The sequence below is a fragment of the Lissotriton vulgaris genome, chromosome 3_1, assembly GCF_964263255.1.
Source record: "Lissotriton vulgaris chromosome 3_1, aLisVul1.2, whole genome shotgun sequence".
Lineage (NCBI taxonomy): Eukaryota > Metazoa > Chordata > Amphibia > Caudata > Salamandridae > Lissotriton > Lissotriton vulgaris.
Genome location: NC_141689.1, coordinates 1,738,803,349 through 1,738,823,295, shown reverse-complemented (window position 1 = coordinate 1,738,823,295; position 19,947 = coordinate 1,738,803,349). Strand labels below are relative to the sequence as shown.

The following is a 19,947-nucleotide window of genomic DNA, read 5'->3' as shown; positions in this document are numbered from 1 at the left end:
ACGCCGGCAAAACTTGGCTGCGCCTTCCACGAAGAATCTGGAGCAAAGTCACAGAGGAGCAGGTAAACTCCACCCTCAACCACCACCTCCCCACCACCGCGACCAACGCCAATCTTGCAGCTGAAGAACTCCACTGATGGATCTCCAACTGCGCAGACAAACTCCCCTAGGCAAGCCCGACATACAGCGCCCCAGGAAGGCTACCTGGTTCACCACCGATGTCCAAGAATTCAGGCGCACCTGTATGCATTTCGAGAAGAACTGGAGAAACAGCTAGACGACAGGAGACCGCACCACCTAAAAAAACGCCATGACGGAATACCACCAACAAATCAGAACCACCAAAAGGGCCTTCATTCAAAACAAGATCCTCACCAACTCCAGCAACTCCAAGGAACTCTTCAACGTCATCCAGGAATTCACACAGCCTGCCAGCGAAACGAAGGACATCACCCCCTCCCAGGACCTCTGCAATAAACTCAGAGCCTACTTCCATCTGAAAATCAAGTACCTCTACGACAACTTCAATGACCAGACACCCGACTCTGTAACCACGTTCCTCTCCAGCAACAGCAGCCAACCCACCATCTCCTCCTGGACCCCAGTCACCAACGAAGACACCACCGCGACCATGAGAGGTGCCCACTCAGGGGTCCCTGCAAACCCCTGCCCACCGCACATCTTCCACAGAGCCGCCACCGCCATCGCTCCAGAACTATGATGCACCATCAATGCCTCCTTCAAGACGGGCATCTTTCCAGGTGACTGGAAACAAGTAGAAGTCAGACCCCTGCTCAGAAGCCCTCAGCATATCCCACGGACCCCAGAACTACAGTCCCCTCTCCCTCCTCCCCTTCACAGCCAAAATCACTGAGAAGACCGTCAATGCACAAGTAACAAAATTTATCGAAGAAAACTCCACCATCCACCCTTCTCAATCCGGATTCCGCAGCAACCATAGCACCAAGACCGACCTACTCGCCGCCACAGATGACATCCTCCTCGACCAAGGACACACTGCGGTCCTGATCCTACTCTCTGCAGCAATTGACACCGTCTCCCACTGCACACTCATCAGCAGACTCCACGAAGCCGGCATACAAGGAACTGTCCTTGACTGGATCCATTTGTTCCTCACCGGCAGAACCCAAAGAATCAGACTACCACCCTTCCTCTCCGAATTCACGGAAATCAACTGCGCAGTACCCCAAGGATCATCGCTCAGCCCCACGCTCTTCAACATCTACATGGCTCCCCTCGCAGCCATCGTCAGACAGCACCGACTCAGCATAGTATCCTTCGCCGATGACACCCAGCTCATCCTCTCCCTCACCAAGGACCCCATCACCACCAGACTCAACTTCGAGGTAGGAATGAAGGACGTCACATCCTGGATGAACATCTGCTGTTTAGACTCAAATCAGAGAATTCAAAGGTCCTCGTCCTGGGACCCTCCCCCTCTGCATGGGACAACACCTGGTGGACCTCTGTAGCCCTCCCACATCCACAGACCATGCCCGGAACCTCAGCATCGTAATCGACTCCTCCCTCTCCATGACTCAACAGGTCAACGAAGTCGCCACCATCTGTTTCTCAATCCTCCACAAGCTCCAGACCATACAGAACACCGCAGCAGGACTCGTCCTCGGCATCCCTTGACACAAACACATCACCCAACATCTGCCGAACCTCCACTGGCTCCCCGTTCATAAGAGAGTCATTTCAAGATACTCACTCATGCCTACAAATGCCTCTACAACAACAGACCCCAATACCTCAATGAAAGAATCTCCTTCCATTGACCCAAGAGAAACCTCCGATCCTCGGACCTCGCCGGAACCCTGCAGATCCGCAGAGCCAGAAAAGGTGGCAGAGCCTTCTCCTGCATCGCGACCAAGACCTAGAAGGAGCTCCCAATCGACATCAGTTGCGCCTCCTCTCTGAAAATCTTCAGGAAGACACTCAAGACCTGGCTCTTCGACTGAGTGGAGCTGCATACCCCCCCCCCCAGTACCTTGAGACCCTCATGGGTACGTAGTAGGCTTACAATTCCCCTGACACTTAGTCAAACCGCATCTAGATGCCTCATTGCCTCACCGACTGACACCTCACCGCAGGCCATTGTGGACACTATCTCCAGCGTTGAACTTTTCTGTACAAAACATTAATTTCAATAGAGTTGATCTAATTTGTTAATTTAAAGCAAAACAAGTCTATAATATTCACTAAGCATTAGGCCATCATGCAATAATTCAGGACTGGAAGCATGATCAGTAATTAGCTGGCAGGGGTAGTCTCCCTATTGTTACATCTAAAGTCACTGTTTACAAGACTACTATCAACATATGAATTACAAAAAGTCAGGTGACTTTAAGCCTGACAGAACAACATCAATCTATTTTCAAAACCTTAAATGTACCTTCAGTAAACCAATCCAAAGCAGTCAATCACTTCTTGACCACCATCCTAAAGAAATCAGATCTCACATGAACAACAAGGACCAGATATCTTATTCTACCCTAGTTGACTACTTTCAACCTTCTTTTGCATGGTGAACTACCCAACATCCTGAACTTACTCAAGTTCACCGCCCATGAGAATGTCATTTTCTCATCCTCCATCAATAAATATATTGAAGAAGATGTCTCTACACTCCTCTTTAACATCTTCAACTCCTCTCTCATCCATAAAAATGCTACCAGGTGCCATCAAGACTGGAAAGATATCCACCACCTATTGGAGAAACCGACCCTGGACCCAGTTGCTTTTGCCAATCTCTGTCAAATTTAATCGGAAAAATCATAGAAAACACAGTCTCCACACAATTACAGAACCAGAAGAACAAATATTTACAGGATTTCTAATCTGACTAGAGACCACGCTGTAGAATGACGTGGCTATTTTTCACAGAGTCTGCATTTTCCTCAACAACAGAAAAGATTGCTGCCTCCGCATTCTAATTGCATCAAAATCCATCAATACATCAATGAATCTCAGCTTTGGCTTAAGATCTCTTCAAATAATGGCAACTATGGCAAATTCTGCCTTTCGCTCATCCAGAACTGGTTGTCAAGTACCAGCCTAAAGCTCAACTCAAAGATGACTGAATTTTTTATGTTCACCAACCACTCCAAACAACACTGATTCAAGTCTGCCTCTCTCTCACATGAACCATAATAGCTTTACTGAGGAAATTACAGCCAGTAAAAGATTCTCCATGGAGATTAATTTCACTTTCAAAGAACACATCATCAGGAAAGCAGCATTGCACCAACTTTCACTCCTATAGAAAGTAAAATCCTGGATGGCGACAATACAGTGCTGTCCTCCCAGACATCACTCTGACACCCCTGAAAGGCATTGTACAGACTGCAGAACATTTCATCAAGGGCTCGAAGAAGTTCATCTACATCACTCCAAAGCACAAGGAATAACACTGGCTTCTTCTCCAGATCTGATCCATCTTCAAGACCAAGTACATCATCTACAAGAAATTATATATTGAGACACCTTGCCAAGACACTAACCATCTCAATGGACAGTGTCACATTTGAACACAGCCAGACTGTAGACATAGGTGGACAAGAGAAAAAAAAACTGAAGGAAGGCGTCCATCTATGTACCCAGGATTTGGAATAATATCCCCAATGACTTCTGAATTGCTTCAACCCTCATGTGATTCAGAAAGGAGACCCATGTTCAAAGAGTATGACTTCTGTTCAACCTATGTTGAAAACAATTGTTTCTATCCCATTGTTCAGCACTCAAGGTTCACGCAGTATGCTGCTACATACAAACGTAGAAAAGATCAAGAATGTAAAGGGCTGAACAAAGTTAGTTCAAGAGATAAAACAGTATTAAAACAAGTCAAATAGCACTCTAGGGAACAATGGGTAAGGTAACAGAGCATTGTAAAAGTATAAAAAATCACTAGAAAATAAAAGTGAGCCAAATGTAGTCCAAAGTAAATCCAGGACTGAAGTTAAGATACAGTACTTGGTAAAATCCGATTAGTTGGTCTAACCATGTTTCTTTACACATTGAATCATTGAATGATTGAAGACAGTGCATATAACATTCAATCTCTGTCTCAAGAATGTTGAATCACAAATTGAAAAGATCAGAGTCACTTGAAAGGGAAACTTGAACAACAGTGTTCAGATGTTGTTGAATATCCATCTCAAAATAAAAGAAGGACAGAAAGAAATAAAGAGAATGAGAGAGAGGACAACGAAAATGAAAGGAAGAAAGAAAGAAAGAGCAGGAAAGAGAGAAAGAAAGGAAGAGAGAGAGAGAAAGATAGTGAGAGAGAAAGAGAGAAAATGAATGAAATATGATAAAAGTGAAAGGAAAGAGATAGAAAGAAAAAAGAAAGAAATAAAGTAACAATCAAAGAAGGAAAAAGAAAGAAAGAAAGAAAGAAAGAAAGAAAGAAAGAAAGAAAGAAAGAAAGAAAGAAAGAACATTTTAGACTGGCCAGCCTTAGGGTGGTCATCCTTCGAACGTTTCGCCTTACTCCTCCATTTTTTGCTGATCTTGTTTTTACTGGCCTTAGGACTCTGTGCACTTTACCACTGCTAAACAGTTCTAAAGTGCATGCGCTCACTCCTTAAAACAAGGTAACACTGGCTTATCCCCATGTGGCATGCTCAAATTACTTATATGTCCCTAGTAAAGTGGTACTATATGTACCCAGAGACTTTAATTAAAATGCTATTATTGGGTCTGCAGCACTGATTGTGCCACCCACACCAGTAGCCCTCTGCACATGCCTCAGGTCTGCCATGGCAGCCTGTGTTTCCACAGTTTTATACTGCCATTTCGACCTGGCAAAATAAGTCTTTTGCCAGACTCAAACCTTCCTTTTTAATGCACCTGTAGGATTGGCCCTTAACCGCCAAGCAGCACGATGCAGTGTATTTAAAAGTGTGGCATGTAATTTTAAATTCTACATGCCTTGGTAGTGGAAAACTCTCAAATTCGTTTTTGACTATTGCAAGGCCTACCTCTCTCATAGAATAACATTGGAGTTACTCTTATTACATTTAATAAGTTATATTTTCCAAATCGGAGCAGGGGACCAATTCATATGTGAAGTCTTTGGAATTCTAATGAAACATCCTCTCTCTTGATAAAGTTGTATTTTAAATTACAATTTTGACAATGCCGCTTTTAGAAAAAAAAATGTATTGGCATTTTTCTGGCCTAGCTATTTAGAATCTGTAGCGTGTCTCTGGGTCACATGACTAGGTGTAGCTTGCAGTTGGGCTTTGTGTATTCCTCCTCAACAGCCACGCGCAAAGGATGGGCCATCCCTGGCAGGAGGAGGGGCAGCTGGGCACAGCCATACTTAAACTTGAATAGGCAGTGTCCTGCCTCCACATAAAGGGCTGCACACACCCTGTAGGTAGTCTGGAGCCAAGGCAATGAAGGCAGGATGCATGAGGACTTCTAAAGGAAACCTTTAAAATCTTCTCCAACATTCCAGAGGAACGGCACCAGATATAAACATTGGACCTCAGCGACCACCTCTCCAGTGCACTTCTGGACCTATGGATGCTCTGCTAGGGAGAAGGACTTCGGTGCTGGTAAAAGGAATGCCCTTCTGTGCTGACCTGCTGCCTGCTGCCCTCTTGCCTGGGTGAGAAGGACTAGACATGCATCTGTTGAACCCAGGACCCCAGAGTGACTTTAAGGGCTAGTTAGCTGGCCTCCTGACTTGAGCCTCTGAGAAAGAAGGCTCCAACAACTGTGAACCCAGCACCTGGACTCTGACATCTGTAAGTCTACCCTGCCAAGTGGTACCACCCCAGTCCTGGACCCATAGAAGGGGTCTAAGATTTCTACCAGCCTATGTGGACCTAGTAGAACTGATGCATCTCCTCTGCTGCACGGTACAACTCCAAGCAGAACAGATGTATCATCGCTGCTGCATAGATTGGACACAACACAAAGATCCACATCGCCTTTGCATACCACAGCCTCTTCGGAACCGCAGCTGCACAGTGCATACTTGGCACAGGCCCTTGCATCTCTTGTTGACGCAGCCTCGTCGACAAGGCCAGACTACGGATCTCAGCCTCGCAGCACCTCAGAATCGATGCATTGCACCAACTGCACAACGCATCCTGGAATCGGTCTTCAACATCGCAAGCCCCCGTCGTTGGGATCCTCAATGACGACCCAGGACCTTTTATCTTAACATTGCCGAATCTTGGAACTGATGCATCACTTCCGCTGAGCAACACATCTGCGACGGCATCTTCGTGAAACTCAGCAAACCAGGATTTAAGGTACTGGGTCCCTGTAGCCAGCCCGTGCTCCATCACAGTCGGCCTCAATTCATGACTTGTACCAACCAGATATCCACAGTTGGGCCTTTGTGCATTTTGGTGCTATTTTTACTGAAATCTTTAAGCCTGCAAATCCCCAGTTCTACTGACAGGATTTTTGTTATTTTTTTTTATTAAACGTTACTTTATTTTTCAAACTGCCGTGCGATCTTTGTGTGGTGTGTTTTTACTGTGTTACTGTTTGAGGTGTTACACAAATACTTTACACATTGCCAGTGAGTTAAGCCTGACCGGTCTGTGTCATGCTACCTGAGGGTTGACAACAGGTTAATTTAGGGTTTGCTAGTGACTTCCGAAAGAAGAAGAAAGAAGAAACAAGCATTTGCAATGCGATAAGTCTCGCAGTTCAGAGATTTTGAGCTTTTGGCACTGTAAATGACACTGCCTTTATGTGTTTAAAAAGTTTCAGAAATGCGAGACCTATTGCATTGCAAATGCTTGGAAGGCATCTCTATTTATGTACAGTCCTTCAAACTGCCTTGGGGAGATATATGGATGCATTTGCATTCAAGATGTGCTCGGAGAGTACCATGGACCATTTGAAGGGGGAGAATAATGGGCGCACAGTTGGAGGACTAATCCACTCATGGTTCTGAGTTATGCCATGAAGAATGCACAAACAACCATCAATCCACCAACTTACCGACACACCGCAGACGCACACACCTGACCATCCCCAGGAGAGACCTACCAACGAGTGGGGCAGGAAGGTTGGAAGACTGCCGACTGAGAGTGTGAATGGCTGTATATTTTGCATTCATAAATGAACATCGGTATTTTTATACACCTTGTATCTAAATGCTAACAGCAGAGAGAACCAACCCCAGTGGCATGCCAGTGGCATGCAGTAAACTTCCAAGAGCAGACGGTTTCTCCGAGAATCACTCGCTTGGCTGCTGGAAGAAGCAACGCCACTTGCTTCCTAATTTTAGAACGAGCAGGAAGTTATAGGGGATAGGCTACAGAGGGAGACCTGGTGTTATTTTAAAAGCCTCAGATAGAGAAGTCCAAATCTATGGTAAAGTGTGCGAACATCCCCAAAAGTGCTGCTCTCAGGATAAGAGTACCTTACACATACTCTTAGCACACTGATGCTAGTTTCCCCACACTCCGACATGCCACTTTCGGGCCCTCCTCCGCAATTTGACTTTGTATTATGGAACACTTACCAGCGAGCACGTGGTATTGTGAGTATGAAGTCACTGGTTCGAGACATCACTGTGCAGAGGGGCTTCAATGTAAAGAATTACTCTAGGATATGGCTGCTGTGTCAGCCACAGACACTGTTTGAAGAGGTGCCTCTATTCCCACAGGTCCATAACACTTGGCCCTCCCATGTCACACTGTTCTACCATCCGGCCTATAACAATGACTAATGGAATGATGCAACTGCTTAGCTGGAGCCCTTTCTGCACTATGATAAGAAGTGCCATATTAGAAAACAGCTGCTGGCTCTCTCTGTTTTGCCTATCTGTTAGAATGTGTTAGTGACAGACCACAGAGAGCAGCAGGGCACAATGTTGTTCCGAGTATCAGGAAGAAGTACTGAGTACCAAAAATATGGGCAGTTCATTTGTAAAATAATATCATTGCACAGAAGTAAACGTGTTATTTTGTAATGTGTGCAAAACAGACCAAAGCAATGCGGCCTACAACATGTGCAATTAGGCTAACAGAGGGAAGAACTACAGTGGACCCCATAGGGAACTCATGACATGCTCATACAGTTGGTGCGAGGAAGGATTATCATATCATTCAAACCTAGGCAGACGTATCAGAGGAGAGCAGCCATGCATGGGTACTGTTTTGACAGACCACATACAGTACTGGTCACTGCAGTGCAGCAAAGCAATACATATTCTACAGGTAAGCTTCAGTAATGCTGGAATTAATAGCTAATATTTGCATAAGTTCTGTACACAGAACTTTTTGCCCCTGAAGGTACAACCCCATTTGGGATTTATACTCACCACAAGAAACATGCTGCTAGGGAAGACCCTAGCACAGCCAGGGTTTTGAGGCCTTTCTCAATGTGATGTATACACCAAAACAGGATAGGAACAGAGCCCTCATGGGATGGAAAAGAATTGCTGAGAAGTATTACAAATGCTTCAAAAGATCTCTTAACCTTGGTCACATCAGAAGAGGATAAGCCTCAAACAGAACACACTAACAGACATTCTCTATCAACCCGACAAAGCACAAGCAGACCTTTTAACTGGTAGCGCATCACTCCCAACTATACTGTCCATCATGGAAAGAAAGGCCACGCAAACAACCAACAGAGCACAGTAAACATGAGAAGCCAGAAATGCCCTTCACAGCCAGAAGTGATATCGTTTGTAGACATGTCTTTCCAAATAACAGTGGACAATACACGCCACAAATAAACACAATTAAATACTGTTGAGATAATTCTCATTATCCTTATACAGCTAACATAGCATACATATACAATATAATTGTGAATCAACGTGCTCTCAACAGATGGAATCAAGACCCCTTTTTGTATCTATCTGGTATTTGTATGCCATAAACTGAGCCGCAATGGCGGCAGAGCGCTGCACAAGGCCAAAAGTAAGCATACGGTCAATGAATGATAGAAGAGTTAGCTGGTTATTGGACTCCAAATGCATTGAAATGTATTGGTATTTATAGAGGTGTATCTTCAAATCACCTTCAACCCATTGAACCAACCCATTCAATATACATTGCACAAATCTTCTCCCTTACATCCACCACAGCAAAACAGTTCAGATTGGCATCAGCTGACTCTCAAGAGTTGTACCATGATGTGAGCTCCCAAAAATATTCTTTAGACAGATCACCACAGAAACATTCAAAACAGCTCAGACTATCAATAATAGGCTATTGTGGGGTTTATAACAACACTAACCACAAAGAAATATCAAATATATTATTAGACAGAACAGATCACATACAATACATCCAATACAGTTCAGTAACACCATATACTCTGCTATCATAAATGAAAGGCAAGAACAACATTTCTGGCACGTAGATAGAAATACTAAACTCAGATTGTCGCTAACCGTTCACAAAAGGGCATACTATTGATTTAAGAATAACACAAGTTGGTCATACCCTTTTGCCGAATTTTCTATAATCTACATAATTAACATCTACAGCCAAACACTTTACAAATTGCCTCCAAACTATCGAACAGGGCCAGAGGTGATGTTCTTATGTTAGTTCATTGATCTATCTGGCACTAAGTATAGTATCACATAAAGTTTCAGGTTAAAGTATGGAATGGTAAGATTGGAATGGCAAAGGTAGCACCCAGAGAACTGACAGCACTTCAAGTCTATAATACTGGCAGTCTGGAAACTTTACGAATCACATGTAAAATAGCAGAAGACATTGCATATTGAAAGATTTGGGATGTAAATGATTTGAGATGGTGATGCTTCACCATTGTTCTTTCCAATTTCTTTTTTGTGGTTTCCAGGTTCTTTGGAAGGAGTAAAGGTTCTGATGCCGCTCACTAGCCAGCCCTTCGTACTGTACACCTTTTCCTCCCTCAAAATTCATCAGTGTTGACCACAGGCCTCTTATCTGCCGCTTTAGCTTACAAACGCCTCTCCTTTCATTGAATTTGGCTAAATTATTCCCGCTTTTTCATCTTGCTGTCTCTTCCAAACATTACTGTAGCCTTAAAGCCAGCTCCTGAAGGCCAGAGTGGTTGTTAAAGAACCTGAATGAGTTATAGGCTCTCTAAGTGTAGGATGTTCTGAATTTTAAAGAGATAAACAGAAGGACAAACACTGGAATATGGGAACAGAAGAATTATACCAGCCATTATAAGCCCTCAGCCACTTCTTTGACTTCAATGGAGCTCCCAACATTCCAGTTTTCTAATATAGCTTTACAGCCCTCCTTAGCAGGCTCCACCTGTCATTGAAGTCCCACTCCACCGTTAAAGGCCTGTGCTGAAGGCAAGGGCCTTTAACAAGGGAGAGTGCCTTGGCTTAGATTTACTAACACTTTTGCTGGGTTTGCATACCTAAACGCAATCCAAAACAGTGCAAAGTGGTGATTTGGGACTTACTTTCTAGTGCAGAGTGTGTTTTGGGCTGATAAGTAGCCCTCGAATAACGCAAAGAGTGCTACTTTGTGCCCGGGGGCTGTTTCGTGGGTGGTACAAGTGCGTTGCTATGCAAACGCCCATTGGTTTTGACACAAATCCCTCTTGTATCATTAGTAGGCTGGGATTTGCAGTAAAAAACATAATCTGTTGCTAAGTCAGACATAACGTTTGAGAAATGTTTAGGCATGGATTTGAATTAAAAGCTTATACGCCCCCAAAACAGGTGTAAGGCTTGAGAAAACTTTTATTTTCTCAAAACGTTTCATACTTTGCATCTGTGCAGTACTGTAGATCTATGCAATACACATACAAACTTGGAAAAGTATCTATATCTGATAAAGTCCACTTCCTGTTTGTTTCTTGCAGGCGGTACGATCTGCACCCTTTCTTTAGGGCCTCATGTAGGCAGGAGATCAATATACTGGGTGCCATTGGGTGTCTGTTTTTGTTGACTGTATATATACACAATAACTTTCATATCACACTGCCACCCAAGGAATATCCAATTACTTAGTGGTGATTATCTTCCACATTAAGGCCTTATTTATGAGGCCTTGCAACACGTTTGCGCCGCCGGTGCGTCACATTTTGTGATGCATCGGCGGCATAAAAAATGCACCATATTGTGCCCTATTTACAAAGTGACGCATCTAGACAGATGTGTCACTTTGTAAACCCCTGCTCCACTTTATACCTGCACCAGGTATATATTATGCAGGGTGGGTGTTCCCAGGGCAGGACTGGGAACAAAAACCAGCCCTGGCAAAGTGCTCGGCCAGCCCCCTCCCCACTCGGGGGGGTTGGAGGTGCCGCCGAGCGCTTTGCAAGGATTTTGCAGCTAAGCTGCAAAAACGGCCCTGTAACAAAATCGGCCGCCAGGGGCTAAAAACCGGCCCCCACCCTTGCGGCGCACAGGGGGATTGCCCGGTGCCCGCTATGGCCAGTCCGGTCCTGGGTGTTCCCCTGCAAAAAGCCTAGTTGAAGTGGAGCATTGAAATCTATGGGATTTCCGTGTGCCCCTTCTAGGACGCCTTTGAGTCAATATCTTATGATTGCCTCACAGCAGGCACAATGCGTCATACAGTAACTGGGATGGCAGAGTGGGCTAAAGAACGGTGATGGATTAAACCCAGATCTTTTGACTGGGTGTGAATGTTTGATTGATTCAGATGCTCCGTCCATCACCACCCCCTTTTGTACCGCTTTTGGCCGCCATAAGTGTGGCAGGGTATGCTCAGACGTGAGTCCCTTGCTCACTTTGCCACTGGATTCGAGCAAGCCGGGCTGAAGACGTCTGGAATGCCAGAAACCGGTCCTCGGAAGCTTGTTTCCGGTCCAGAGAAGACATGGCTTGGCAGTTCGGGCTGGACTGTTCCCATGAGGCACAGGGTCAGACTGATTTGCATATAGCCATGTCTGAACTGGGGTGGCAGAGTGGGCTAAAGAACGGTGATGGAATAAACCCAGATCTTTTGACTGGGTGTGAATGTTTTATTGATTCAGATGCTCCGTCCATCACCACCCCCTTTTGTACTGCTTTTGGCCACCATAAGTGTGGCAGGGTATGCTCAGACATGAGTCCCTTGCTCACTTTGCCACTGAATTCAAGCAAGTCGGGCTGAAGATGGCTGGAATGCCAGAAACCGGTCCTCGGAAGCTTGTTTCCGGTCCAGGGAAGACATGGCTTGGCAGTTCGGGCTGGACTGTTCCCATGAGGCACAGGGTCAGACTGATTTGCATATAGCCATGTCTGAACTGGGGTGGCAGAGTGGCTAATGAACGGTGATGGATTAAACCCAGATCTTTTGACTAGGTGTGAATGTTTGATTGATTTAGATGCTCCATCCATCACCACCCCCTTTTGTACCGCATACAGTAAATATTATGCATCAATCATGTCGCAAGAGGGGCGCAGTGATAACTGTTGCTTCGGTATTTTCCTGCAGCTATGTGACAGTTTTCATAAATAAGGCCGTGACAATTTATTGTTAGGTTTATTAATAATGTACTTACTTATCATGTACATAGTATCTTTCCAGCATATATCAGACATTTATGGATTGCTTCTGTGGCTCACATCCACACTGTTGATCTAACACAACGTCACAATATTTATACTGATTCAGCTGCGCTTGCCTAAAATCCCTCATGTTTTGAAAAGTGGCCTGACTTTGCATTTGCAGCTTTCCTTTACGTTTTCTTTTCATGAAATGATTTCTAAAGATGCCGTTTCTTCCAAGATTATGGCGTATTGGTGATGGCAGGTGACTAATACATACATGCGAGTAAAAGCTCTGGAAATTTCCAATTGGCAACCAGCCTGTCTGAGAAATTCAATCAGATCGAGCTGCTCTGTTTATTTCAATGCCCTACCTTCCAGAAATATTGAAAAGATATTAAAAATATTGAGCGTGGGTTCCGAAGTCCTCCCAAGTAATGCGCTTTTGACATAAATAAATGAAAGTATCCAGGCCGCAATTTTTTTTTAAATACCTTTTTTGTTGGGAATCGATGCTTCCGACCAGACGCCAGGCCCTTTGCTTCGGTTTTCTTTGATGCAACGAGTTTTGTAGGAAGGCGGAACAGGGGCACGGCGAACAGGTCAATATATTGACTGGCTCCTGTGAGCGGATAGAAGCAGATACCGCGTTTCCTTCATTTAAAGGTGACTCTTCAAAAACTGTTAAAAACATCCATGCAATTATAGCCGGGCATGAGAGTGTGCTCCAGTCTCTCTGTCACAATCTAGCGATGATTGTATGGTTTCTCTGTTGACAATCCAAGTAATATGGATATTAAGAAAGACAGCAAAGCCAAAGCGGGGAGGCGCTCTAGTTCACAATGCAGTGTGACGTCACAGGCTTCAGCCTGCAAAGCTCAAAGCCTGACCCCAGGTGGAACGAGGTTGATTTTATCTGCTCATTTCTCAATGGACGGCTGTTCCGGTCAAACGCACCACACACTGTTGGTCAATCTTGCTCAGACTTGGAAACCCCAGGCTATGATCTCAGGATAAGCACCAGGGGATTATTAACAAGGATTGATTGAAAGGTTTACAGAAATCAGCCAAGCACTCGCCCACCTGTAGAGGTCCTCAATGGAGTACTTGAGGCTTTTTAGTGAGGCTATCCCTTCCCTGGCTGAGGTCACACTTCAAAGGGCGCCTGGAAGCAGTGCTCTGGGGAAGACTCTTGTTCATGGTATGACTGTCTCTCATTGAGAGCCACTTGTGTGAGCAGAGTATCCTGCATCCACATGTTCACGGCTATAATGTAGCAGCACAGGAAGTACAACAGTTGTTTTTACACTGCTGTTTCCTCTCCTCCAGAAGATTTATTAAATTTGATAGGGGAGGGGTGCATTGAAGAGTGGGTGGTTGGGGTGGATGGTAGCACACTGAAAAACATTGTTTCTGAAAATTTGGGAGTGTAATGCCGAGGGTGATGTAGAAGGGTAGCAGGATGCCAAGTGTTTTTTATTTCATTTAGATGGGGAGGGGACCAAAGGATGGAGATGGTGGCAGGTGCACTGCATACTGGTAAAGTTGTGTGTACGTTCAGCATGGTACAGCTCTGGCCGGGGTAGGCAAGAGCGTGGTTTGTATGACCACCCTATGGCACCTCTACCCCCTGCGCTACTGATCTAAACAGGGGAAGAGGAATTGGGATGCCTACATAATATAAAATTGTTCATGAATAACTTTGCTCTTGTCTTCTATTTCATGTCACTCAGAACTCTCCAGTGAAAAATATTCCCGTTATTCACAGTTACACTCCTGTAGTATTATATGTTTGCCTGCTCCTCTCTCCTCCACCTTCTCAGTCATCCTACCTGATGTGCTACTTGCACTAAGTAGGAGGCTCAAGAAGGAATCTTTCATGGAAGTAAAACTAAAACATGTAGATTTGGACTATGGCTGTTAAATTACTGCCAGCACCTTTACAAGTACAATTTTAATGGAACAGCTGTTGATTTTTAGAAGACTCCTGACTCAGCATTTCCAAGATTCTCTATAGATTTCAACCCATTACCCATTTACTCCTGGTCTCTACCTGTCACTCCTGCATTTTCCCCAAGTGAATTTACTCCTCCTAAAATTATGAACGTACTCCTTGGCTACCACAGTAGTTTCTCTTCCTTCTTTCTGCTGGCCTCAAGTCCCATGTTGTTTCTCTTCCTTCTGCTGGTCTTCAGTCCCATTTTTAAACACTTGATGGTTTTGCTTTCTACCCTAGTATATACTTCTGAGAGATAGGTAACGGGGCAGTTTGTATGGGCATACTCTTAGAGATCAACAAACAGACATTAGAGTCGGACTGGCTGATAGCGCAGTCCTGCAGTGCCAGAGGGACTGGTCTGACAGGCCAGTTTGTGTGCCCTTTTTTGCCAGTGGGCTTGTTTTATGGTCTGTTGAGTCGGGATCTACTGTGGATTTCCATGATACTTCCACAAATGTTGCCCGAAGCAAGCACATCTGCATGCAGTCTCCCATACCTTGCAAAACACCCATAGAGCGTGCCTTTAAAAAGTTAAAAACAACCTAGATTTGCAAATGTAGGCCACTTTTTTAGCTACCTGATTTACTAACGGGTTACTTATTTTAGTGCCCAAGTCTATTTTCTGGCCTAGTCGGATCCTGAGAAACATTCCTCCTTTCTTCTCACTCACAGGGCTCTGCTTCAGACCGTACCTATAAATTTGGAATAGATAAATCACTCCCCTTCCTTCACAGTTTGTTGGATACAGAAATAAATGCATCAAAGGTGTGGGTAACCAATCCCAAGCAGGGAGGAGATTTGGGAAGAAGGGTTTGCAGTGCCGAGGGCCCCAGTACTGCAAGTATGAGCTAAAGAAGCTGTTTCTGCTACATGTTGCACTTTTTTGGCAAAACAAAGGTGTGAGGTGAATTCTATGAGAACTGTGGAGATCTCATGCAACATATTTTTGTAAAAAAAATAAAAAAGGTGCAATGCTGAGGAATAATTTGCATTTGCAGTAGCAAAAATGATCAGGTTTTCAAAGACAATCTTTGTGGGCGGTTCTCCCACCGAAGACTTTTTAAAACACAAGCTCCAGAGGTGCCTTCTTAATTACCACTTAGGCCCCTTGCTAAAAAAACAAATACATACTAGCATCGAATTGCACCTTATTTAATTTGTAGAACTTTAGAATAGTTTTTCCATTATAAGTTTACAACAAAGAATTTGTGTCATAGTGGTAGAACTGTGGCATCGACTGTGTCAGTTGAGAAGGTGTGGAGGAATTCCATTTAGTATGTACCCGCAGGCCTGTATGAGGACTAAAAAAAAATATTAAAAAAGAACTGCAGGATTTCCTTGACGCAAAAAATGTGTTTTTGGTAGAGGATGATCCTTTGAAAAAATGGCTCGATTTTTCTTGAAAAAGTGTGCTCCTTTTCATTTAATCGAATTATTTGGTATTTATCTGATGTTTTAGATTATTGTGAGCAAGGACCGGGGGTGTAAGTTACACGAGGGGCTCTGTTGTGAGTTGCAACGACTGGGAGCTGAGTGCATGTTTGTGCTTGCTCGTGGTTATCCTGACACACTCTATCAATTTTTCACTGATAAATGATGTGCACACAAAATAGAAACATTGGAGAATAGCGCATGCCAAACAGGCGCAAATATCGCTTGCCAGTTTTATTCTTTATTGTAGGCCCCAAATTGAAAATTATGGCATGAAAAGACTTCAAGTATCCCGCACAAATTTAATTTGCACGCCATCTCGAGCTCAATACCGAAACACGTATGTTGATAAGTTATCATGTGCAGATTTACATGCTGCGGAAAACGCATGAGCTATCAGCATGATTCCTAAATATGCACGTGTAAACTTTTACAAAAGGATGCCAACCTTCAAGTGGAGAAAAATAAAATGGATGCTTTAGTTCCAAATTACTAATATGATCATACCTACGGAGCAAACAAAGCTTGCTTACACTCCAGCTTTATTCCTAGCTTTACCCGACGGTTCTAATTGTAGGTCTCTAACACCCATAACCTTTAATCAACACTTACACTATAGGTGCCTTAACCCAAGAGAGAGGGCACCTACACCCCCCCTCCCCCAACACCTTCATTTCTAAGGTGCATTGGAAAGGTCTGCTGGAACTCCCAAAGGGCAAGCCCAGTGCACATATATACTGTGATGACCTCTGGTGGATAATGATCAAGATGTAATAGAATAGTAAATGGATTAGCATAAAACCCCTCTTGGATTCTGAGAATCTTCCTTTGGGTGCACTTACATGGGTTGTAAAATGACATAAAACCATATAACCAGTCTTCAGTTTCTAGCCCACTGCACTGACTAACACTCTGCCCAGAAAAACCAACTCTCCGAAGATAGAAGTTCCTTCCGGGATCAAAATTGGATTAGAAAGATCCCTTCTCAACTTTTCTGCTGGCCTGACTCAAATTCGAAGAAATTTAAGGACGACAACCTGTCGATAGCGACCATGTCTACAACAGGTTCTGTTTATAGTTTGATGACTGAAATGTGCATTGGGGAAAAATAAACGTCTTTGGAACCAAATCACGCAAACATTTCCAGGACCACCAGAATCCCCATTCCAATGCGTGGTGTGCTAGAATTCCCAGAACAACCTATAGAATGCTGTATGTGGATGAAAGTAGTTGGACTCAGTTAGCAACGAAGACTCATGGAAGGACACCCATCTCACCGGTGCCGCTGGTTACCATTGATTGAGGACCAGCACCACATTCACTGATGCGTTCATCGTATATGGACAACCCATCACCTCATCTACTAGGCTACTTCACTCCCATCATGTCCTTATATATTAAAGAGTCTGTGGTGCAGATCACATATGGCCCTTCTAGAGTATGCCTCATGTCTATGCCTCACAGGCAAATCTCTGCTTCTAGAAGAAGAGCAGGATGCCTCAGAATACAGTTTAGGTTCGTCCCCGCCACTGCTTAATTTGAGCTGGAGGTTGCCGTGGGGGCCGCTGGTACTAACTTTTGGGGACCAGCACTTATTTCTTCATATCGGACATTTCCCAAGAGCAAGAGAGGGAAAAACCCTCAAAACGGAAATACTGTGGCAGAAAGAAAACAAAAGTAGTCACCAAAGGAGAAAGCAGAAACCTGTGAGTGGCAGGGAGGGCCTGACAGCAAATTGAAGAGGCCTGAGGTGGATTCAGGCCTACGCACCATTGGTATTCGGCACAGTGACATTTTATAGCGCTGCCTGCAGGTGTCGGAGCAGGCTTTGGGCACCGGCACTTATTATTTTACAAATGAAGCACTGGTCCTCACCCACGCACTGTTTTGTCCTGCCCTTAATGGCACATTACATAGAGGGAGGAGTGGAGGAGGCACCCTGGCAAAACTCTGCATGTTCCGATAAATGACAGGCCGTCCCCTTCCATTAAATTCCAGCAGGTTTGTTCTGTCGAAATTTGAGAAGAGCACCAATGCCAGCACACCCGGTAATCATCAGGTGCAAAAAACATCACCCCACTAATAAGGGAGATCTTGCGCAAACAGCTGTTTGCTCAGGGATTTCAATTTACCCGGCCACTTGTCATCAGGCCCTTAAAATATCACCTGTGCAACAATAGAGAACCCCTACTTTAACCGTTATGTGCACCCTTGTACGATGGTCATTATCCAAGGCCACTATGGGCCTTAAAGACGAGCGCTGTGCAACATCAACACTAAACATATATTGGACTGGTTACAGCAGTTTGCAATTAAAATGCAGGGAATGCATGAATGTGACAAATGTTTGGCCCTTAGAAACCATTAATGGGTATTTGCATTTACATCTGTCTCAGTAGCAAAGGTCAAAACGCGCATTGATGTCACATTCCAATGGGTGCTTAGTAGAGCAGTGCCACCCATCGCCACTTTCTTTCATCAGACGAGTGGGTCAATGGAGTCCACTCCGTGGGGAAGTACAGGGACCGCACTGATGCAACAAAGGCTGCAGCCTGCAGCTGTTCAGCCAGACTCCTGAGCACAGCGAAGTGGAGACTGACGAACGGGTGGAATATGGAGCAGCCACCCACGAGCATCCTTTGCTCATATTTGAGGAACTGACCCAATGAACAGTATCTTTAAAGCAAATATAATTCAGTCCCATCCTTCATGAAACCTTTTGACGAGCACTAGCTTAGCTAAATTTCTGGCAGAACCTGATTTTTTAAAGCATTCTTTACTTCTAGAGTGCACAGTGGTCGCATGGGGTTGCTGCACGCTGCATAGTTAAAATCAGCAGGGTGTAGGTGCTGCAAGTGTGGTGGTACCGGGGTAAAGGGCCTGAGCCGTCCACTTCACTGTGGTCATTTCTGTATTTTGCTACACACCTGACAGTGGGACGAGGAGGGAGCTCTCCTTTCTTGCATTAGGACCCCCTGCACCCTTGCTACGTCACTGACCCTATGTTTTATACCGGCCTCTTAGCGGCACCATCACGCGACCCCAAGGGGAGCGTCTATCTGTAAGTAAAACTCACCCATCTGGCGACTTGATCAGGGACTCTTTGCTCTTGTCATACTCTTCCGTGTCGGATTCGTCGTCCACCAGCACATATTTCTCCTTGCATCCTTCCATCATCTTGAAGGCTTTTGAAAAGGTTCACTCTCTCTGCTCTAAAAAGCCGCTCCTATCTTCGTTACTGGCCCTTGGCCGTCAGGTCCCCGGTGAGCGCCTCAAACCTTCGGGCCCTTTACGCAGCGCTGTGTGAGCAGGCACAGGCCTCTGGTGAATGAATACCTGCCGAAGCGCCGTGTTTTGTTCTCCGACTGCTGCCCGCCCCTCCTTGAGAGCAGCCTCCCCTCCCTGGCACACCTGGCGGGATGCTTGGGAGCGGGCAGGTTTTGGCTTTCAGCAGGAGGAGATTTGGGTTTTCAGATGGATTGCGAAAGAAGGCCTGTGATTCATACCTACACATAATTTCCCCTCTCCGGTTTCTCCTGCCTTTCAATGCTTTATTTAATTAGAAATGGTCTGCACAAACCGAAAAGGAGGGGGCATTCTGTCAGGCTCGCAAGGCCTGTCAGCTTTCAGGGCTGTCATTCCTTGTTGTCTGTAGAATGTTTGGGGATCTTAAGTGAAAGAAGTGCATTTATTGCTTACAGGATAACCTTGAATGAAATGTGTAGAACAACGAAAATGTATTCCGCAAACTCTAAATGCAGCTCACTTTATTTACCTGTGTGGTTGTGTTGCCACAAATACAACAACAAGGCCATTGCACATGAAAACGATCTCTGTTATCGATGCACACAAATACATTATTTGTTTAAGAAAAACATAGCATGGCATTCATAGACAAAAATATGCAATGTGAACATTTTTTTATGACATGTCTTGCTTTTAGGGTAATTTGTTGAACAATGCTGGGAATAATTATATTCTCCGTTACTGAGAACACCCACCCTATCTATGCAGGCCCATTCGATATCCTTGAAGTCTCTTCCCTCTTCTGTGT

General features: G+C 44.6%; 1 protein-coding gene across 1 annotated transcript in view; it reads right to left on the bottom strand.

The window, feature by feature from the left end:
• LOC147728381 (uncharacterized) overlaps positions 1 to 19,223 on the bottom strand; it is a 301,676-nt gene extending 282,453 nt beyond the window's left edge. The window contains exon 1 of the mRNA XM_086962165.1: positions 18,970 to 19,223. Within this exon, the coding sequence (XP_086818291.1) occupies positions 18,970 to 19,070 (101 nt within the window). The 5' untranslated portion in view covers positions 19,071 to 19,223. The remainder of the gene's footprint in view (positions 1 to 18,969) is intronic.
• Between the last annotated feature and the right edge of the window lie 724 nt (positions 19,224 to 19,947).